At 39.3% G+C, this 24,273-nt stretch overlaps 1 protein-coding gene across 9 annotated transcripts in view; it reads left to right on the top strand.

Moving 5' to 3' along the window:
- Positions 1-24,273, top strand: part of SLC38A1 (solute carrier family 38 member 1) — a 68,956-nt gene that overhangs the window by 15,637 nt on the left and 29,046 nt on the right. For all 9 annotated transcript variants that reach the window (XM_008521764.2, XM_070619455.1, XM_008521762.2 and 6 more), the window contains exons 4-5: positions 12,781-12,856; positions 13,153-13,268. In XM_008521764.2, the coding sequence (XP_008519986.1) occupies positions 12,781-12,856; positions 13,153-13,268 (192 nt within the window). The remainder of the gene's footprint in view (positions 1-12,780; positions 12,857-13,152; positions 13,269-24,273) is intronic.

Raw genomic sequence — 24,273 nt, 5'->3', positions numbered from 1 at the left:
ATTATTCTGGTTTTCAGTTATTTTCTTGAATTATTCATTACTAAGGTTATGCTCCATTTGAAGATGTAATTTGAATTTCTTATGTGACATCTGTTGGGCATAGTCTGCAATAGCAGATGAAGCAAATAGGAAAGTAATTTATTCATCTTTTCAAATCTTTCAATTGAATCTAATAAAAATGTGTGAATACATTGGACCCCAACCAGCCCTAACTTTTCAAAAGCTCTGTACTTATGAATTAGACGGAGTGTTGGAATTTCACTGCATCTCGTGTCTGAGTGTGTACTACAGTCATCTGACCTCGCCCACATTTTAAGCAAAAAATGGTCAAAGTCGCGTTTGCCAATGTTCCTGTATTAAAACTACAAATACATCATTACAAGCATAATTTGTAACATGGATTTTAAATAATAACAATAATAGTTGAGCTCAGATGGCTCTATGAGAAACTGTAGTAGAGAAACAGTACATGAAACAGATAGAAAAGAAGAGATAGCATGAATGAGAGGAGGTAGAGACGTAGGTGGGAAGAGCACTGATCTGGAAGCTCTTGAATAAACTGTGACCTCCTTCCAACAAGTCCTTCCAACTCTTGGGTTCTGTGTAGAGTAGGACCAAATGTCTCTCTCTCTCTCTCTTTTTTTTTTTAATGATTTGGGGCATCCTCTGACCTACTGATTTTGTAGCAGCTTATGTGGAGCCCTTGGCAGGAAGCCCTCTAGCTGGGAGTTAGTGATGCTGCTCGTCTGAAGCATGAGGCCTCCTAAAGGCTAGGAGAAGAGAGGGGAGTACACAGGACTACTTATTAGATACCAACGATGCTGCGCTTTGGGGCGGGGGCTCAAAAGGAACTTGGGATGGAGGAGGATGAAAACTTTACATCAACTAACCAAGCGTCTCTGAGGAAATCATTTCTGATAATCTGCTCTACATTCTGATAATTGAAAGTCCAGCAGAGGACTTAGCTGCCGTATTTATATATACTCAGAAGTTTCAGCTCTGCCTCGCCTCCTTTTTCTCTTACTTAAATGTTCTTTGAGGTCAAGTCTCCAACCCAGACACTTCCTCATTATCATCCAAGTGTTATTTACTGTGTTGTGATATTTCGTATTGTTGGACTCAAGTTTGCTTCTTTCCTCTTTCTGACTAATTATTTATAGTAACTATGGTTTCTTGAGTGCCAGGTGTTTCTATGTATATTGCTGTTTATCCTTATAACATCATGCAAAATATTCTTTCGCAAATAAGGAAAATTTAAAAATTTCGTTTACAAATAGAGAAACCGAAACTCAGAAAAATAAAATAACTTTCCCAAGGGCATACACAGGTCTGTCTGAATTCCTGCCCTTCTCTATCCTGCTGCCTTTGGTTATAGTGCTCGGGCATTCACAGAAAAGATAGTCTTTATTAGTTGTATTAAACTCTACAAGTGCCAGTTCATGCTCTGTACTTCTGGAGTGTTCTGCAGTCACTGCTGGCCTGCACTTAACCATAGATGGGGTTCTAACCATTTCACAAATAGGACATTTTAGTTTTATAATGAAGCTTCATTCCCAAAGCAATGCAAAGCTTGAGGACCTTAAAATAAGAGTGATTTATAATATTCTGTTTAGAATCTGAAGTTGATCTTAAAAAGTTTTGCCTACTGAAAGTCTTAAGTTTTTGAGGGGATTACCACTTGCAGTAGGTGGAAGCACCCATTCTTGCCCCTGACTTGGGCACCTTGCCCAGGTGAGCTCACTTCCCTGTGGACTGTGACTAAGGCAAGGACTGGTGCAGCGGGAGAGCTCTTGGGTGTGGACCACTTGTTTTGCAGAATTGGGTTCCACTGTTGCCCATGCAGTGTGATGCATTTATTTATTTTGTCTCCCCTCCTTCACTGACACAGTTCATGAATCTTGCTTCATTTTTGGCTCTAGAACGATTAAAATTAAAAACAACATATTACAGGATGAAGTCTCAGCTTTTTAGCCTCAGGCAAAAATCAAAAAAGACCCCTACCATGATTCCTGCAATAGTTTCACCTGAGTCCCTCTCGCTCTTCAGCTTTTTCACAGTGATGGGAGGAAGGTAGACCTAACCAGATGAATCTAAGAGAACCAGCTCCCAAAACAGTGAACTTGTAGGAAACAGTGCCTCTTTTTAGAGAACTAGAGTAAATGTTGAAAATAAATATTCATCTCTCATTATCTGGCATCTAGCAGATAGCTTTGCCTGGAAACTCCCCATTATGATACTATAAGAATCATTTTTTTAAGTTCAGTTGAAAATAGAGTACAGCCATTTGGGCATTAGGACCCCTGTCCTTATTGCAGCTCAATTGTTTTATTTCATACCCTAATTTTGGGGTTGTAGTCAGAGAAATCCATACCTGGAACAACAAAACCTTTCAAAATGTCCACTAGGTGAGGACTGCTGACATTTTCATGTGCATATGAAACACCTGGAAATGTTGTTAAAATGCAGATTTTGATTGACTCTGTCTGGGTTGGGGCCTGAGATTCTAATTTCTAGAAAGCTCCCAGGTGATGCCCGTACTGCTGGTCCATGGACCACACTTTGAGTAGTACTCTCTAGACTCTTCCTCTAGATGTGTGCTTCTTGAGAGAAGGAACCACCTTAATCATCTTTATTTCTTGTACCCTGTAGTGATATGATAATAGTGCCTGATAGACTGTGGACATTACAAAGTATTTTTTAAATGAGAGAGACAGACAGACAGACACAGAGAGAGCAGTTAAGTGCACGTTTTCATTTAGACTTGTATTGAATCCTGGCTGTATCAGTAGATCTTGTGTGATCTTGTGCTTTGAGCCTAAATTCCATCCCTGTAAGACAGGAATAATAATAATACCTTATCTCTTGGGATTGTTGGGGAATATTAGATGCAATACTCTTTGTAGGTTAAAAACTCAGGCTGTGCAATCAGCCAGCTTAGGTTCAAATCCTGGCTCAACAGCATAGTTATTAGTAATGCAACTTTGGTCAAGTTACTTAATTTCTGTAAAATGGAGCTAATAATAATACCAACCACATGTAATTATTGTGAAAATAGATGAGAAAATCCATGTCAAGTACTTGGCACAGTGTCTAGTAATGGTAAGCCTTTTAGTATGAAAAAAGTGTATATCAATAAAAGTGCAACCCTCTTTCTTTGCCAAGCACTTCTCCACCCCCAGGAATAATAATATTGCTTTAGGCTTTGGATGATTGCTGGTTATTATTACCTTCAAGTTGTTGAAATGTTAGTATATTATTCTAGCTGTATCCAGGCAAATATTCACATATTTTAATCTTTATCTACTGTTGTTCTCATCTCTATGTTGCATCTCGCCTATAGAGTTCTCAGCTCTATGCTCTCATCTCTATTGTTGTTATGACCCAGGAAGCATCTAGGAAAAATGAGATTTTTCTTAAAAGAATTTGGGGCAACTCTTTTCACTACACCCTGCATCAGCTTTTATTTATTTATTTATTTTTGGTCCCTGTGTCTCTTTCAGAGTTCATATACTAAATTTGTATCACTTGGGAGCACTCTTGAAAAGTTCTCTCTCTCTTCTTCTAATGTCTTTTCCACACCTTAGGATAGAAGATTCCATAACTTCCTCCTATATTCAGTTTTTATGTCAGAAAATTCTTTCCTTGCTTGAATTGCTCCTGTTACAATTAAAGTCTGTTTTGTTCTATTTTCAAGAGAGTTTATCCACCAAGTAAGGCTCTGTGTCCCTCTCAGACTTCTCTTAAAATGCCTGCTGTTTCTTTAATTCTTTCACATTTTCCAATCTCTGTTACTTGCTTCTTTCCTCCTGTTCTCTTTTCCTTTTTTATAGAACTTTAGAATTTCAGGGAAAGAACTAGGAAAGGTCATTTAAGTTCAACCACTCATCTCTTTTGTGTTATGAATCCTTAGATGAAACATTATAATCTAGTGAGAACCTGATTGGTAGAGATTAAAATAGGAAGATTATCTTCCCATTGTACAACCCAGCCGTAATTGGATTGTTGTTGTTGTTGTTGATTTATTTTTGGTTTTAAATCACTGCCCTATATTGCTCGCCTCCCTTCACAGTACCTCAATGCAACGCCTACATCCTTTTTCAGGCTTTGTCTATTGAAGGTCACTGCCACAGCCACTGTAGGTTTTTGTTTTGTCTCGATCTGTTTGCAGAACAATTGGTTGATCAAATTCTGCTTTGTGAGTACAGGCTGACCCAGTGAAAACTCTGTTGTAATAATACTTTTGTCATCCTGAGATCCCATGTCAAAGGCACCTTCTCCCATAGCCCATTTTTAAGTCAATAAAGAGAAGTTTTAATTCAATTTCTTTGCCACAGGTCAGTGTTTTTTAACACACAATTGCATTTTTTAAATGGTGAGATAACAGAAACTTGTGATAAGCTGCTTGACCTAGTTATTTCGAATGGACTTTTCCATTACAAAAAAGGTTGGTTTTATTTTGTTTAAAAAAAAGTTTACAGAAGTACAAAGCGAAGATTTAAAGACTAAAGAGAAGAAAAAGTTGAAACACCATAAAGAGAATAAAGAGGCTTGCTCTAAGTGCTTCATTCTTACTGAGCTAGACTTCCCTGCAGCCTGAGCTACTCCCGAATTCCTAAATAGAAGATGCAGATGAGGTTTCTGGAGGGTTCCTCTGAGTTGCTAATGTATGAACAGGTCCATATAAGAAGGAGCTGAGGGACCGCGAGCACTATGCAACGCCTCAGGATGCTGGAGGAGCCTAGTGGCACAATCTGTGCCACAGAAAAACAGTAAATAGGTCAGAGTCAGAAAACTCGGTTCAAATCAGAGTATAAGACTCATGGAAGATGAGGGCTTTGAACCGGCAGGAAGGCTTGGGCTGAGAGGAGGGAGGGTCTCCTGAGGGGAGAATGGATTCCTACTACTTGTTTTTCAGTCTCTGTTCTCGGAATGTATTGGTCATGTCTCATTCCTCACTCCCTCTTGGGAAGATCATTTTTAGGAGCAGGGGAGCTGCGATTAGGACATTGAGGCAAAAATCAAATGAAGCAGTACCTAGAATTGCAGGGTGAGCAATTTGTACTTGAAACTTTTTCAGGAAAAGCAGTGACGATTTTTTTGGAAAACCTTCTATGTCTTGCTGCAGAAAGCAGGCCAGAAGAAGTAGACCGGAAGGCAGAATCAGGGAGGCACTTGACACACAATGTTTCCTATTGTATTTTTCAATGGTTACTCATCACAGCAGCTCTGTAAGTCAGTTTCATTCTTCTCATCCTGCAGAAGTTCTTCGGGAGAGAGCTGGCAGTCACGCAGGGGCCTTATTCTTCATCCCCTTCCGTTGCACAGTGTTCGACCCTACTGAATGCCCCTTGTGTCACAGTGCCTGCATCTCTTTCTTCTCTACCCGCCAGTCCTCTGCTACCAATTCCGGGGAGTCTTGCCAGGCAGGGAACTTAGATCTGCCATAGCAGGCGGTTTATTGGTGTTTTGTTTGGTTTGTTTGAAAACATTCAGACTTTTCTCTCAATTTAAAAGTAATGGAAATTCTCTTTGGAAAACAAGTCCCTCCACAAGAAAGGCAAATGGGGGACCATCTGAATAAAGATTTGGTAGACTTGAGTTGGGTATTAAAATTAGCCTGATTAAATACAGTCTTTTCTTTAACACCAACACTAAATATGAGTCCGTTTCATTTTGGAAAGTCACACACCCAGATTTCTTTGGGCTGCCTGTATGAAAAGGAAGGCAGCTTTCCCTTGCCCCTCTCCAGCCAGATCTGTAAACCTCAATTCTGTGGAAAGATTTAAAACGTTAAGGGCAAAAGAGGGTCAAACTAATCATTAGTAGCAACGCTATACAATTGCCAGGTTGGTCTCCAAAGATACTTCTTTCATTATGTCATTCTCTTGCTAAGAACCTCAATACTCTTTTCTTAGGTCTCTGCCTTTAAGTTTCCTCTGGCTAATCCCACCTAATAATGGTTGTTCCTTCTCTGGATTCCTTATCTCATCTCAATTTTGCACCGCCTGACGTTCCTATTTTGGCATTAGTTGGTCTAGGCTCTCCTCTGCTGGAGCATCAGCAGCTGCATTTCAGGAGACGGGAGTTTTCTTCTACTTCCTGTTGATATCTCTCAGTAACTGGAAAGTCCTAGGCAGAGGCAGATGCTGGAGGGAATCACCCGCAGATTGTGCTGCTTATACCAGGTGATGGTCTCCGAGGAAGTCTGTAGTACGTCTATTGCCTGTCTGCTTTATCCTGGTGAAATAATGCAAATGGACAATGGAGAAGTAATGCCAGGGAGAAGTCGTTGGATTAAAGATGAAAAGGGTAGATAAATAAAACTAACATTGATGATATGTATCTTTCACTAAAAAATGTTTTATTGTGAAATATAGGATCATTCAAAAAAGCACATGAAAATATAATGTAGTTTAAAGATATATGCCTCTTTAAAACAGTCCAGTTCAACTGGCTTTACATTTCTTAGTGAAAAACGCACTGTAGGACATCAGCGTCATGGCAGAGTGAGTTGGTCCCTTTCTGTCTCCCCAAGTTCCAACTAAATGAACATCCATTAACCAGCAGAGGATTCCCTACCTAGCACCACAGGATGCTGGCAGCTATACATCTGAAGGTGGGTGTACTGGACCCCCAGGAAGCAGTGGACCTAGGGGAGCAGCCCCTTCCCCTCTCCCCGCCAGGCAGCAACCCAGGACAGGATCTTCGCTCAGCTGCCAGTGCCACTGTGAGTGGAGGCAGGGGCAGCCCTGCCCACGGAATGTTTTTGGAGTGCAGAGCCCCAGCCTGTGGAGGTGCCCTACCCACACAAACGCTCTGTGCACAGTTGCAGTGGCTCAGCCGAGGAAAGGTGGCCAGTGCCATCCCCACCCCCACCCCCAGCAGCCTCACCCACTGAGTGCAGCAGCTGGCCTCAGAGAAGGTGGCCTGCACAAGGGCTGCTGCAGTGCCCATGTAAACACAGAGCGGGCTCAACTACAAGCCCACAGGGCAGGAGCAGAAAAAACAGCCCCTGCACCCCCCGCCCCGCCCCACAACGGTCCCAATGGGAATCTGTGTGGCTGGAAGCAACAAGAACCACCACAGATCTGGTGATCCAGCCTGCAGTGGCAGCAGCCCCAACACCAGCTACACTAGCAGCAGGGGCTGTATACAAGTCCCCAGGTCCCCCAGGGTCCTGCCAGTGACAGTGACACCTGTGAACCCAGCATCCCTGGGAGTAGTGCACCCAGCACCCCTAGACAACCTGAGAACAGCAGCACAGGTGGTGCACAGGACAACAGGATCTGAACCCAGGGAGAGGCAGTGAAGGAACACCAGACCCAGGTGACCAGAAGCAAAGGAACCAAAGCTGTACCCAAATAAGAAAAGGTGATTACTACCACAAATGCGCCAGCAGAGGATGACTTCATCAAACACCATGAGGAACTGCTGTGATGCTGCAGAACGGAAAGAAATTAGCAACTCCAGAAACTGGACCTGAAGTCACAGAAGACTACACTCTGACAGAGAATGCGAAACGGCTATCTTAAAGCTGCTCAACCAGTTACAAAAAACCCCAAAAGATAGTTCAGTGAGCTCAGGAATAAAATTAATGAACAGAAGGAATATTTTACCAAAGAGATTGAAGCTCTAAAAAATACCCCAACAAATTCTGGAGATGAAGAATACAGTTAAAGAGATGGGGGAAAAAAGTAGGAAGCATTAAAAATAAAGCAGACCATAAGGAAGAGAGAAATCTAGAAATGATTCAGGTAGAAGAGGAGAGAGAACTAACATTTTTAAAAAATGAAGAAATTCTTTGAGAATTATCCAACTCAATTAGGAAAAGTAACATAAGGAGTATAGGTATCCCAAAGAGGGAAAGGAACAGAGAGCTTGTTCAAAGAAATAATGGCTGAGAACTTCACAAACCTGAGGAAGAAACTGGACACACAAGTACATGATGCCAGTAGAAATCCTAATTACGTCAATGCAACAAGACCTTCTGCAAGGCATATAATATTAAACCTGTCAAGAGCCAATGACAAAGAAAACATCCTAAGGGCAGCAAGAGAGAAGAAAATAACCTACAAAAGAACCCCCATCAGGCTTTCAGCAGATTTCTCAACAGAGACTTTACTGGCTAGGAGAGAGTGGAATGATAAATTCAAAATACTGAAAGACAAAAACTATCAGCCAAGAATCCTCTATCCAGTGAAATTATCCTTCATATATAACAGGAAAATAAAAGCTTTCCCAGATAGACAAAAGCTGAGGGACTTTATCTCCACTAGACCTGCCTTACAAGAAATGATTAAGGGAACCCTCCTACCTGAAACTAAAAGGCAAAGATTTACAGTGCTTTGAACAAGGAGAAATATAGACAAGATCAGAAAATTGCAGCTATCGGAATAGGTTAGCAAACACTTAATTATAACATAAAAGATAAAGAGAAAGAAAGTATCAAAAGTAACTGTAACCACTTCAATTTAGTCACAAATTCACAACACAAAAAAGAATAACCTGTGACAACAAAAACACAGAAGGGGAAGAGAAAATAGATGGAACCTGCTTAGGTTAATGGAGATATGAGGCTATCAGAAAATGGACAGTCTCGTCTATGAGATCTTTTATACAAACCTCGTAGCAACCACAATACAAAAAATCAGAATAGAGTCATAAATCATAAATAAAGAGGAAATTGAGAAACCGTCACAGAAAACCACCAGATGCCACAGAAATACAAAGAATTATAAGAGGATACTATGAGAAGCTATATGCCAACAAATTGGATAAGCTAGAAGAAATAGATAAATCCTTGGAATCATACAACCTCCCAAAACTGGATCAAGAAGAAATAGAGAATCTGAATAGACCAATCACAAGAGACTGAAACAGCAATCAAAAACTTTCCAAAAAACAAAACTCCAGGACCAGATGACTTCTCTGGTGAATTCTACCAAACACTCAAAGAAGATTTAATACCTATCCTTCTCAAACTATTCCAAAATATTGAAGAAGACAGGATGCTACCTAACTCATTGTAGGATGCCAACATTACCCTGATACCAAAACCAGACAAGGATAACACCAAAAAGGAAAATTACAGGCCAGTATTACTGATGAACATGGATGCAAAAATCCTCAACAAAATATTAGCAAATTGAATACAACAATACATTAAAAGGATCCTACACCATGATCAAATGGGATTTATTCCAGGGATGCAGGGATGGTTCAGTATCCACAAATCAATCAATGTGACACACCACATTAACAAAATGAGGAATAAAAATCACATGATCATTTTATTAGATGCAAAGAAAGTATTTGACAAGATCCAACATCCGTTTATGATAAAAACCCTCAATGAAATGGATATAGAAGGAAAATACCTCAAAATAATAAAAGACATATATGAAAAACCCACAGCCAACATTATACTCAATGGGGAAAAACTGAAAGCCATCCCTCTGAGAACAGGAACAGGACAAGTGTGACCATTCTCACCACTCTTATTCAACATAGTACTGGAGATTTTGGCCAGAGCAATTAGACAAGAAAAAGAAATAGAAGGGATCCAAATTGGAAAGGAAGAAGTAAAACTCTCACTGTTTTTGGATGACATGATTCTGTATGTAGAAAATCTTAAAGAATCCACCAGAAAACTATTTAGAAATAATCAACAACTACAGCAAAGTTGTGGGGTGTAAAGTCAATGTACAAAAATCAGTTGCATTTCTAGCAGAAAGAGAAGTCAAGAATATAATGCCATTTACAATCACAACAAAAAGGATAAAACATCTAGGGATAAATTTAACCAAGGAGGTGAAAGACCTATACACTGAAAACTATACGAAATTATTGAAAGAAATTGAAGAAGACATAAAGGAATGGAAAGTTATTCCATGCTCATGGATTAAAAGAATAAATATAGTTACAATGTCCATATGACCTAAGTCAATCTACAGATTCAATGCAATCCCAATCCCAATCCCAATGACATTCTTCACAGAAATAGAACAAAGAAGGCTAAAATTTATAAGGAACAACAAAAGACCCTGAATAGCCAAAGCAATCCTGAGAAAAAAGAACAAACACGGAAGTATCACAATCCCTGACTTCAAAATATGCTACAAAGCTGTAGTAGTCAAAACAGCATACTAGCGGCAGAAAAACAGAAACACATCAATGGAACAGAATTGAAAGCCAAAAATACAACCACACATCTATGGACAGCTAGTCTTTGACAAAGGAGCCGAGAACATACTATGGGAACAGAAAGTCTCTTTAATAAATGGTGTTGGGAAAACTGGACAGCCACATGCAAAACAATGAAAGTAGACCATTATCTTACACCATACACAAAAATTAGCTCAAAATGGATTAAAGACTTGAGTGTAAGACCTGAAACCATAAAACTCCTGGAAGAAAATATAGGCAGTACACTCTGACGTCAGTCTTAGCGGTATCTTTTCAAATTCCATGTCTACTCAGGCAAGGCAAACAAAAGAAAAAATAAACGGTTGGGACTACATCAGACTAAAAGCTTCTGCAAGGCAAAGGAAACCATGAATGAAACAACAAGACAACCCACCAACTGAGAGAAAATATTTGCAAATCATATATCTGACCAGGGGTTAATTTCCAAAAAATATAAAGAACTCATACAACTCAATAACAAAAAACAACCCAATCAAAAGATGGGCAGAGGATATGAACAGACATTTTTCCAAAGAAGATATACAGATGGCAAACAGGCACATGAAAAGATGTTCAACATCACTAATCTTCAGGGAAATGCAATCAAAACGACAATGAGCTTTCACCTTGTGCCTGTCAGAATGCTATAATTAACAAGAAAAGAATTAACAGATGTTGGAGAGCATGTGGAGAAAAGCGAACCCTCACACACTGCTGGGAGGAATGCAAACTGGTACAGCCACTATGGAGACTTCTCAAAAAACCAAGAATAGAAATAACATATGATCCAGCTATCCTACTACTGGGTATTTATCCAAAGAACATGAAATCAACAATTCAAAGAGATTTATGCTCCCCTGTGTTCATTGCAGCATTATTCACAATAGTGAAGACATGGAAGCAATCCAAGTGCCCCTCAACTGATGAATGAATAAAGAAGATGTGGTATACACACACACACACACACACACACACACACACACAATAGAATACTACTCAGCCATAAAAAGACAAAATCGTCCCATTTGCAACAACATGCATGGACCTTGAGGGTATTATGCTAAGCAACATAAAGCAGACAGAGAAAGACAAACACTGTATGATTTCACTCATATGTAGAACATAAACAAACACATAGATAAGGAGAACAGATTAGTGGTTACCGGAGGGGAAGGGTTCAGGGGAGGGCAAAAGGGAGGAAGGGGCACATATGTCTGGTGACGGATAAAAACTAGACCATTGGGGGGAACATGATGCAATCTATACAGAAACTGATATGCGATAATGTGCACCTGAAATTTACACAGTGTTATAAGCCAATATGACCTCAATAACATAATTTTTAAAAGTTCACTGTGATTAGTTCTTCCTAAGACCCAATAATTAAATTTCCAGAAGAGCCAAAAAGCATCCCTAACGTATCACACTAATACATGCAGCAGTTTGCCTGTGAATGGACTTTTCTTTGACGATAGCTCTTGTTTTTTTTTTAATGGGGAATTTTTTAAAAATTAGCAATTTCAGCCGTACAGTTCTGATACTAATCCTGAATATATTTGATGATTCTTAGAGCCTTCTGAATTCCTACTTCTCTATATTTGTATATAGTTTACTCCACTCGGCCTGTCTGAATCTTTCCCATCCCCACTCAAGTCCCACTTCCCCCATGGAGAGGAACGAGTCACATCTATTGCTCTGACTCTGAGCCCGGAGCTGTACTGAAGTTCTACCCCAGCTCTCTCATTTAGTTCTCCCAATAAGGCTATGTGATAATGTAATAGTGTTACTCCCATTTCACAGACGAGGAAACTGAGGTAACATGTCCAGGCCCTCAGAGCTAGTGAGGATTCCAACTCAAATTCTAAATCCCATGCTTTCTTAAAGCCCTAACTGTGCCCCTAACTATGAACTAGATGCCCTCCCTCCCCCAACCTTAATTTCCTAATCTGAACTCCTACAGCCTAGGGTCTGTGTCTCTTATTACACACCCCCGTGTCTCCCTCATCTCATGCTCTAGTGACTTGCATCTAGCAGGGATGAGGGAATGTTTGATGGGGAAAGAGTTGCTTTCTTTTTTGCAGGGGAGAGGGAATTCCTATTTAATAACTTTGTACTACAGGAATATGAGCTCCAAAGGAATTCTTGACATTATCTGATTTGCAGTTAGAGAAAAATCTATATAAAAGTTAACTTACGGTGCATATAGTATTTTGATGTATTAGTATTAAAATGATTTGGAATGTATAGCTCTTTTTGACACACAGCTGTCTTTCATTTCATCTCAAGATGAGCATCTACTGTTTGCATTGTTTTATTCTAAGTAAGTGAGGGATACAAAAACGAATGAGGCAAAGTCTCCACCCTTAAGCACTTACAGTTTATTTGGTAAAACAAGAATGCAGACAACTAATACTGGGAAAAAAAAAAACCAAGACAAAACAGAAACCAAGGACAGTTGAATAGGGCTGTAAACTCTTAGGTAACCGACTGATAATTTTTCATGTGTGATGTTTTGGTTAGAAATAAATCATTTAGTCCTAATGCTAAGCTTCAAATCATTATCATGAAGTTTAATTATTATACATGTCTTTACAGCAAGTTTATTTCTGACCGTGAAAGCAGAAGAAGTCTCACTAACAGCCATTTGGAAAAAAAGAAATGTGATGAATATGTAAGTGTCATTATAATAAAATATGCTTGTTTTTTTCATCATGTAAATTGGGACAGATGTTCTTAATGCATGTAGCATAGTACCATAAGCATAGCTATCTGTATTCACCAGGATGTTCCTCAGACCCTATGTGTTTTCTCCTGAAATCCATTGAAAAAAAAAATAACTAGACTGCTAAGGAAGGGTTTCTTGAATTTCATTCCTCTGTTGGTTCCTAATAGTGCTTTAAAGGCTTTGGCAGGATGAACTTTCTTGGCGACTGTTTGCTTAGAGTGAATGTTTGTGTCTCTGTTCAGATTCCAGGAACAACCTCCTTAGGCATGTCTGTTTTTAACCTAAGCAACGCCATCATGGGCAGTGGGATTTTGGGACTCGCCTTTGCCCTGGCGAACACTGGCATCCTGCTTTTTCTGTGAGTATTGACACTGCAGTACTTTCCATTTTAAAACTGTATTTTCTGTATGTTTCTGTTTGTATACAGAAGAAATGGAAAATATTCCTAAATAGTTTTTATTTCTTATGATGTTTTTACTAACTTGGCTAAGTTACAGTATGTACTTTTACTCTGTTTGAATGATGTTCCAAGATGCACCTAACGTTTATAAGAAAGTGGAAGGAGAAAATCTTTTTGTTAGTCAAAAATACCAGAATAAGCATTTGTAAAAGAGATGAAAACATTTGAGAATAGTGTTTTTTGTATTTTTGTACTCTTTACCTGTCACTTTAAATGTCTGCTAAATGGTCAAAATATTAAGAGGTGTTTAATCCAACAAGTCATCACTTTGGTATTTGGATTGCTATGGAACATGTTCTATATCCAAAGGTAACTACAAATTTGTTTTAAATAAATATTCAAGAAGCATAGAAGTTTGCAGTGTTTTAAAGATGAGAAATTAGCATGCACTTTTCCTCTGAGATTCAGTGAAAAGAAAATGGGCAATTTTCTTTTGAAATAAGTTCATCTCAAACTGTTGAGTGGGACTTTCTACAGATGTACAGAAGACTTATTTTTAGTGGAAACAAGATCAAGACAGATCATGGAATTTATGCTAGGAAAATTCTCACCCAGCCTGATTGCCCTCTCAAACTTCAAAGGGAATATCAGTGGTGCTTTGCCTGATGAGGCAAGGAGGAAATCCTCTTCTTCCAGGATCTTGCCTTCTTGCCCCTGACTACCCTCACACTCTTCATTGGCCTTGCTCAGTCGTCCTGACTGCCAGATCATTTTGATGGGAGCATCATTTCCTTGGAAGTAGTGACTGAAATGGCTGCTAATCCTACAAATTGTGTATATTCCTTTAAAAAGACTTCGAAAACTGTAATGGAGGTGCATTGCTACCCATTGCATTACTCAGGGATCAGAAATGCCCATCCATGCTGCGCCATATTGGTCCATAGCACGATTAATATTCTTACTTTTGTGTGTAAACCCCTAGAGGTGTCCTTCCTAGAATTAAAACAACTTTGTGTCAAATTGTGAATTCAATACATTTTCTTCCTTATTGTCCATGGAACTCAGTAAGCCCAGCTGTATCCTTCTCTCTTCATTGCCCTGGCTGCATCTTTCTATGTGGCCTTTCTGCTTATGTATATCTTGAGCCAAGTACCGGGTTTTAGGGTAGAATGACAGAGTTGGACAAAATATTTCTATGGTAATTTTGTTTTGTCTGTGTGAAGCTGACCCTCTGAGGATACCGCAGATGTAGCTTGTGTCACGGCTCTTCGGATTTTCAGTGCGATGACATGAGACACCTGACTCCTAGTTCCAACTCTTCTAAATAGCTAGGTGGTCTTAAGCAAGTTACTTAGAAGCTCTGAGCTTCAATTTTCTACCCTTTAAAACAGGGAAATTGCACTAGAAAAACCTCAGAACCCTGCCAACCTCCAAAACCCTATGGTTCTGTGACTATTTTCAGTCATTCCAAATTTGGAAATATATTCACTTCAGAAATGTGTTTTACATTGATTTCTTTTTTTTTAGTTATTGTAATATATCAAGTAGTTATATGTTAACATAGTATAGACTGAGTTCTGTGATGATGTTGATGACGACGACAACTCTTGTAGCGGTTACTTTGTGCCAGGTTCTACCCTAAATGTCTTATGCTGAATCCTTACAAGTCTCTTAGATAGGTACTATCACTAGTTCCTGTTTCACAATAAGGGAACTGAGGCATAGAGAGGAGACTTTTACTTTGGAACCTTTTCTCACCATTCTGGGAATTCCCTTCACCTCTCTTCTCTGCTAGGTCTCTTGTTTCCTGTGTTCCATTTCTTCTTCTTCTTTCTGGATTTATTTCTTTGCTTTTGTTGCTGATAAAGGATGAATAAAAATGAATTTTTTGAGGGTCTGGCCCCAGGGTCTAGTGGTTAAGTTCAGTATGCTCCACTTCAGCAGCCCAGGTTCCATTCCCAAATGCAGACCTACACCACTTGTCAGCAGCCAAGCTGTGGTGGCGACCCACATACAAAATAGAGGAAGATTGGCACAGATGTTAGCTCAGGGCAAATTTTCCTCAGCAAAAGAAAAAAGGAAGAAGTTTTTGAGGCCTTCATGTCTGAAAAATGTTTTTATTCTACCTTCATCTTTGGTTGGCAGTTTGGCTAGCTATGGAACTCTGTTGGCAATAATTTCCTTGAGAATTTTGAAGGTATTGTTCCATTGCTTTCTAGTTTTTTCTGTTATCAAGTCTTGCATGCTTCTGATTCCTGATCTTTTATCTATAGCCAGAGTTTTTGTCTTTTGTTTTTTTGTTTTTTCTGGAAACTTGTCAAATATTTTTGTTCCCAATGTTCTGCAGTTTTACAAGGATATGTCTTGATGTAGACCTGTTTTCATCCATTGTGTCAGGCAATTGGTGCATCCTTTTCTTTTAGAAATTCATGGTCTTCAGTTTGGGGACATTTTCTTAGATTATTGTATTAATGAATTCCTTTCTCCTCTTTCTCTTTTCTCTCTTTCTGGAACTGTTACCCAGATTTTGGACCTTCTGGACTAGTCCTCTGATTTTTTATTCTTTTCTTTATTTTCATTTCTATAATTTTTCGGTTTACTTTCTGTGATATGTCCTCAATTTTTTCCCAACTCTTTACTTAATGTTTTATGTCTGTTATTTTTTATTTATAGGAACTTTTAAAAATTCTTTGTTTCTTTTTTATATTATTTTGTTTCTGTTTTATGATTTCATTATCTTCTCTGAGGATTCCAATGATAGATCTTCTCTGTTATAGAAAATTTCAAACATAAAGTAGAGAAAACGATATAAAAGATTCCCGTGTTCCCTTCATCCCATGACCATGCTTATTTAGCCATCCTCCTTACCCATAGGGTCTTGAAGCAAATCCGAGTTATTATATCATTTCATCCATAAGTATTTCAGTCTATTTCTCCAACATATAAGGACTATTAAAACATAACCATAATATGTCATACAAAAAAATTAACAACAGCTCCTTAATATCATCAAATATCCAAAAAATATTTAAATTGCTCTGATTATTTCATCTTTTTAAAACAACTACATTGTTCAAATCAGTACTCAAATGAGGTCCATATAGTGCAGTTAGTTAATAGGTGTTTCAAGTCTCTTTTAATCTATAGGTCCCTCATTTCTCTCTCTCCTTTTTTTCCATGCAATTTATTTGTTGAAGAAACTGGGCCATTCATCCTGTAGAGTTTCCCACAATCTGAATTCTGCTGATGGTATCCCCGTGGTGCAAGTTGACTTTTTTGTTTGCTTTAGACTCCATCTTTCATTTCAGAATCTTCCCTCAGATGTCAGGTGGTCCTTCTTCCTCTGCTATATTCAAGAATGGGGGGGGGGGGTGGGGATGGGAAACAAGGCTATCCTGAGCCTCGTACACATGAGCGGGACTTGTTGGTAATAGCTTCACTTGAGGTGCTGTCGACAGCCTATTATTTGGGGAACCAGCAGTGTCACTTTCATTTTGGCTGTTCAGATCACCCAGAGAAGATCTTCCAGTCCCCTGCCTGCAGGGTCTGGGCATTGCTGCCATCGTTCTGGGAACCAAGTGGGGAAAAGGGCTGGGGTGAGTTTCTCAGCATGCACGTGTTTACCTGGTCCCAGAGTTCATTACAGCACCCCCTCCGCCATAAGTTGTGCTGAATCCCTCACCCAGAGAAATATTTTATACTTTCCAAAGAAAGTATCTTCAGATATGGATCTTTTGTGAGGATGGGAGAGGAGCAATCACTCCTTTACAGAGCAGGTGCCGGTCTGGGGAGTCTAGCTATTTCTTGAAAGAAGTTCAACAGATCCTCTTTATTTTAGCGCATCCCTTCCATTGTTCTACTTCCAGTAATGCCACCAGGGCCTTTTGGGAATTCTGTGGTGTAAATTGCTCTTGGCTTTCTCCACTGCCAATTTAAGATTCAGCTCTGTCTACTTTCCAGCTTCTGAAATTTCATTATTGTCATCTCCTCTCATGTGCTTTTACTATCTTAGCAGTTTTATGCCTTAGGAAAAAAAAATCCCTTTACCGGGATATCAGGAGGGAGCAGGAGTAAATTCTTGTATTCAATCTACCATTCCTGGAATTTGGTTGATTTTTGATTCTGCTGGTTTGGGGATAATTGATCTCTTATCTCATGACCCTTCAGTTTCTGACTGAAGCAAAGAATTGGATAAACTTGACTTTTATAGTTGCTAGTAGATTTCCTCTGGATAAAACTATTATAGATCCTTTGGTTATTTGTCAGATGTGCGAATAGCAAGCACAACACACTAAATCTTCAGGTTAATCCTCATGAAGGTAGTTGGGTAAAGACCCAAACTTGTAAGTTTTGCAAAAATGTAGAACTCTCCTACCTCCAAACAAGGGCTCACTCTGTGTGTTGCAAAACCAGCTGCTCCTACAGCTGCTCAAAGCCAAGAAGCAGTTGGCAGGATCGAGATATTTCATCTGGTACAGGGCCCTGGTCCAGACTCAAATTGGCCAACACAGAGAGAGAGTCCAAGCCTGTCCAGGCTTCTTTAGAAAAGCAGCTGGGAAGGCTCCTCCGTGTCTCACTGAGGCTGGGTGCAGAACTCTTCGCTGGGGTCATCTGGAAACTTGCTGGGGTAATCTCTTTTTCTTGGATAAGTTTGGGGCTCATTTTTTTGACCTCACCATAATGGCTGTCATCCCTCTTTAACATGCATCTGATTCAGTTAGAGTCAGTGAATTCTGCCCTATTGTAAGAGTGCTGTTAGGGTTTGTGTTTTCCTGAATTCTGAGGCCTTATAATTCCATCTGAGGAACGGGAGGTACAGGAGTGGGGAATCTCAGTTTACAATTCTTCTGAAGGTGTATGTTCTCTGTTGGGAACAAAATGGGGCTGTCTCCTGAGGCAGCAATTCCGGGATGTGCTGAGGCACAAGTGCCTAGGGCCAAATGCACCTATTGAATTGAGTTTTCCTAAAAGCAGGGATCTGAGGAAAGGGCAATGGGTGCTGAAGAAATCTGCCCCCACTGTAGCTTCCTACTACTCCTACGCCTAATCTTTCTACACAGCTTCCCCATAACGCAGTCATAGCAAAAGCAGGGATTAAAAGTAAGTATTAGCATGGAAGAATGATGGGTTTGGTTTGGATTTTGATTTCACATTACCATCTCCCCCATCCCAGCCCAAAACAGGAAAGTTACATTTTCTAAAGATTTCTATTAAAGGCATCCGTTTTATAGAAAATTAATCTTTTTAGAACATATCATCTCCTCATGGTGCTAGGTGACTGAGATGTTTATTATACTATACAGAATCTGATAAAGCAATAAATGCTTTCTATTTTTCCATAACTTCTCAGCATGTATTATTATTATGTATTATTGTTTTAATAATGTAGCCCTTACATTTAAAACCATGAAAAAGAAGGTAATTCATGACACTTCTGAGAGTTCAAAGAGATATCATAGTTAATTATAAACACTGAGTTTGTAAACAATCTGAAATAATTGTGAAACACTACAATCTGTATAAAACAATAGTTTAAATTTTATTTTGGTTGATTGTAATTCCAGACTTTTTTGGGTCTTGTTTTCCATTTTTTCTCTCACTTGGGTAGTGGTTGTGAGAATAAAAGGAGATAATGCATCTAAAAGCACACTCTGAAAAGTGGCATGCAAGAAGACATTTATTAATTAGTACTAACCCCATGGGGCTGCTATGAGAAGATAACGAGTGAGTGTGTGTGTGTTTGTGAGCGAAAGAGAGAGATGGAGAGAGTGCCAGTAGTGCCTGGTACATAGTAACACTATATCATAAGTGTTTGTTAAAGTGTTAATTAGGTAGTCACTAAATAATGGTTAACATTTACTGAACGGTAACTATATATGCCATGTTATCTCATTTAATCCCCACCTGCCACACTGTGAAGTAAGTATTGGCCCCATTTTACAGATGAAGTAACTGAGGCTTAATAAGGACTTTGAAAGAAGGGAGCCAGGGTTCCATCCACGCTTGCTTGACTCTGAAATCCCTCTGATCTGAAGCACTAGACTGCCCTTCAGTGATGCTTTCTTCAGAAACCAAGCTTACCTTATTGATGTCCATCATGAGAGAAATTATATTCTCATCAATGGATACTTGCAAGTTAATACTTTAGCTTTAAAATCATCTTGTAAAATCAGTCAGTATTCCTGAATTATTTTACTACTGTTCCACTAAGAACCATCACCTTTGTTGCAATGAAAACAGTTTTGCAGTATCAAGTATACCAAATGGTGGATCGGGGTGGTCAAGTTCCTGGTCACAACAAGTAAAATATACGCTTAAAGTCTGTTGCAAATCCGGTAAACCTTCTGAACTGCTTCATATTTGTCATATCTGTGCTTGATTTTGCCTCATGTGTGATTTAAGATCTCCCACTGCCTTCCGGAACCCTTGAATTTCATTCCTTTCAAGGATGTAACTAAACTTGTTGTTATTAAGAGTTAAAAACCAAGTAATAGCAAAGTCAAATAATACCAAGTCCGTTATTAGGGAATTGGTTAACTAACCATAGTAGTTCCATAAAACAGAATATTACACTACTATTTAAAAGAGAAAAATAGACTTAGATGTACTGGTATGGAAAAATTTCCCAGGAATATTATTAAGTAAAAGCAAATTGAATATTGGGCAGAAGTCAGTGTGGAGGCAGACGGTTGCACAGTCTCTCTGGGAAGGGTATACAAGAAAACTGTCGACTCTGGTTACGTCTGGAGAGTGACACGGGGCCTGGGGGTGGAGTGGGAGTGGAAAGTTTATACTCTTTAAATGATCTCTTTTACCCTGTGTTTTGAGGGGAAGAAACTAGTTGAATAAACAGTTTTTTTAGAGAACTTAAAACCAATGCCATAAGACGTTTTCCTTTGCTTCTTACCTACAGAAAACTTGAGAAAAAATATTTTCAGGGTAGATATTTAGGCCATGAGAGCTAGAATGAGCAATCAGTGCTGTGTCACCTGTTCCAACTGTATTTTCAGTCTCTTCTCCCTTCAGATGGGCTCTGCGTCAGCCACGCTAACCTCCGTCTTTTCTGTAGAGGCCACCTGCACGGTGGCTGCCTGTCACCTCAGCCTTTCCGCCACCCCACTCCCATGTCCGTCTCTGTGCTTCTGAATCCTGACAGTCCCGTAAGGCCCAGGTCAGATGCCATCTCCAGAAATGTTTCTCTGATTCTCCCAGGTGGAAAGGAGGATCTTCTTCCTTCCCTTTTCAGAGTAATCTTTACCTTTCTATTAGCAAGAATTTCTTCCATTATTTAGGCTATATTTTACCTTCCCTATTGAACTCTGAGCCCTGTAAGGGCAGGACTAATGTCTAATTTTTCCTTGTTCAAATCGTCTTTCCTCCCTCCAACACAATCTGGAATATGGCTCGCATATAGCTGATTCTCAATAAAGTTTCACTGAAATGAATAAATGAATGAATGAATATGTAAGATTTAGATTTTGCAAAACTAAAAACTGGGCTTTAGGGCAAAACAATGGCTCTCATAATTGTTGCAAACTTATCGGGGGAAAAAATCAACGGAAAGGTTTAGTTCACCCTGAAATTTTAAGTAGGCTGCAGAGATGTAATGATAATCACAAGGTTACCATGGGACTTACCACTCATTGGTTACTTTCCTGGGAAGGCGCCTCCATTTGAAAACTCAGAATAGTTCAGAGACTGTTAAGAAATAACAGTTCGGGGTTAGTATTGCATTGCTGAAAAGGCATTTGTTGTTAAATTGCTATTGGCCAAAGGGACAGTAATTGTCGTTGTGAATGTATAGCAATTCCCTTCCCTTTGTGTTGGACTGTTTGCTTCAATTGTAGGTGAATTCTTCTCTCTCTCTCCCCTAATATTTACCTTTGTGAACCATGTATCATTATCCAACCAACAAAAAGATGCAACATTGTATTGTCTATAATTACAGTGTTTACAAACAAACCAGTAAACTGTCATGCCAATAAGGGTAAATCTAAAAAATAAGATTCTCTACAAACTAAGATCAGACTACGAGGTCCTTTCTCTCTTTAAATTCAATGTTTTACAACTGAGCCTGCATAAAGGGTAGACAGAAGTGGAATTAGAACTAGAGAGCCATCAACACATTGCCCTAAGTCCTGGTCATATATTATAGGCATTTGGTCATTACTCTTGGGTCACAAATATGGGCTTCTCTTTCTATCAGGAGGTTTGTATTAAATAACTCCCTCACCATAGCTCTCTGAAGTCTCTAAATCTTCAGCAAATTCTACTAAATTGGCATGAGATTGCAGTGTACTTTTGCAAATACTCTGCATGTTCTTGAACTGTCATTGCTGTATTACTTTACATATATTCCAAAAAGTTTGAATCACACCCCCAAGATGATAATTTTGCTCTCAGCAGTAACAAAGATGGTCTGTGTGATATTTATCAAGTTATTCCTTCTAAATGTTAAGTTGTGTTCTCTGTGCACTCCTAAGCAGTCAGCTCTTTGCATCCTAAAGAAAGACCAAATTGGATCTTGTGATATAAAAATTGGGTGATTAAGAGGAAGTCAATAAGGAAACCCTGCTCTTCCGGATGATCCTAGGAGATCCACGGGTATAGTCACATTCATCTTCGGTCTTGTCAATCAGTTACTTGTTTGTAAAATTCTTTGAGTTATAGTCACTGTTCCTTAGAAATGATCTGAAGAGAAAATTGTCCTTCAGCTGGCAGCAAAAATTGGCATCAGAGTCTCTTGTTTGGGAATAATAATACTGGAAGGGGAGAAATGGCACATTCAGGCTTGCCAGCATTTGAAATACATGTAAAAAGGACAGCGGCAGTGCCATTGAACTCTATTGAAATTCACTGGATTAAGAAGCTTTTCAGAAATAGGGAGATAGGAGAGTGGTTATTGTCGTGCTAAAAATGAACGCCTATTTTGTAAACAGAGTTGGCAAGCGTAGGAGATGAGTCTCACCCATTGTTTTTAAAAGTTGAGCAGTTATGCTTAAATCAAAGTCATCTAAGATGTGGCTGATATGGGGTTCCAAGAAGTCAGTTCTCTTGGCCCCAGAGAGGTAGCGTGCTTGCGCACGCATGCGCAGGAGCATGTGCTCCGTTCTCAGTCCTATCTGTGCCGATCTGCATCCGGTGCTGCTGTGCTACCTAAGGACAACAGCGAGACGTCCATTTTGGAGCAGTGTGGGTTTTTTAGCCTGCAAGAGGCATTTTAACTCTACTGCCTGAGGTTTTAACAGTATTATTCACCTCCATGATGCACAGAATGCCTTTTCCCTTCACTTTTGTGGGTTACAGCGCAGTCGGTCAGAATAGTCCAGACATTTAGATTTTCAGGGTTAGCTTGAACTTTTATTACTCATGGAGTGTTAGTTAGTTTAGTAGATTGGAAACTGCCCTTGTGTGGGCAAGTTTTGCTTTGTTCTGTGGCCACAGGCTTCACCTTCCCTCAGGCACGTGGCGTGCATGGCCTACATCTCTTTCAGAGGTCGGTAAACTAGCCTACACACCAAAGCCACCTGCAGCCTTTTTGTATGGCTTGCTATCTGAGAATGGCTTTTTCTTTTGTAAAGGGTTAAAAAAAAAAAAAAAAGATAGTTATAAAGTATACGTTGTTTTATGGGATCTTTATCACAACCCTATTTATCATCCCCATTTTATAGATAAAGAAACTAAGATTCACAGAGGCTGAGAAACTTGCCCAGGATGACGCTGGTGGTGGGACGGGGGAAGGGAGAACAAGCCCATGGTGTATTCCTCTTAACTCTCCCATCTCTCCTTAATGGTGCATTGTTACCATGGAAACAGAGTAGGAAAGTATGAATGAAGCCCCAAATCCATCATTCCTGCTGGAATGGAAGCCCAAACTACCCACCAAGAACAGCACATTCCTTTATCTAATGGCTATGTGGAATTTTTCTGTCACTCGGGAGTTAACATATTTTGAGTATGATAAAGGGGGCATCATTCTGAAAGGTGAAGATCTAGGTTTGAGGAGAAGAGAAACCAGTTATCCTTGTGGAGTGGAAGAAAAGGAAGGAGGACATGTCAAGAGTTACAGATGGAGCGCCCGCAAAACCCACAGGCATCTAGAAACGACTAGAGGCAAAAACAGGAAGTGGTGGTGGCACATGGCTTTCTCTGCTACTGGTACAACTTCCTCCTTTAAGCTCAGACCCCCTAACTTGTTTAGCCTCACAAAGCATCAAGTGAACTGATAAATTCTATTTCTATATGCATACCTCTTTTAAATACTTCCTTCTTTTTAGGATTATGTTAGATATTAGTTGATTTGGTCATCAGCGATGCATATTTCTTTTTCTAGACAAAACAAAATACCTAACCAACGGTGGAGCTAGTTTAAGAGAAGCTTTGCACCAAAGAATATAGTTTAACTATAAGGGAAGAAATGGAAGGAATTGTACAAATAGCTGATCGCCACCTGTTCTCTGCCCAGCCTTTAAAAAACATCTCTTTCATTCTCTAGTTCAATTTGTAAATATTACAAATAATCACACGCTACCAGATGCTCGTGCGCTGGTCCTCTGATCCTCAGAACGTTGAAATTTAATCAGGATTTCGTGACTAAGAAGTCCACTTTAGGACTGAACTATTATATGTTTCTGCTCCTTTCTGTAAGTATTTTGTGAGTTCCTTAAATGAAATAGGGACTATGTTAATGAACTTGGGGCTTAAACAAATACAACCCCCTCCAAAAGGTTTGGAATAATAATAGTGTCATTTGAAAGTTTCTTTATATTATTCATTTTAATACTATTATTGTAAAAGATAATAAAGACCATTTTGAAAATGCATAAAGTATAAAGAAATCACCCCAAGTCTCACTTTAAACCAAGCTCTGTTAACATTTGGATGTATTTCATTCTAAGATTTTTGTCTTCTGCTTAGCTGTTACTTTTTACACTGTCATTCCTCTGTGGACATTTGGCTTTGG

The sequence above is a fragment of the Equus przewalskii genome, chromosome 5 (genome assembly GCF_037783145.1).
Source record: "Equus przewalskii isolate Varuska chromosome 5, EquPr2, whole genome shotgun sequence".
Lineage (NCBI taxonomy): Eukaryota > Metazoa > Chordata > Mammalia > Perissodactyla > Equidae > Equus > Equus przewalskii.
The sequence above is the reverse complement of the archived record's forward strand: the minus strand, read 5'-3'. Positions and strand labels throughout refer to the sequence as shown.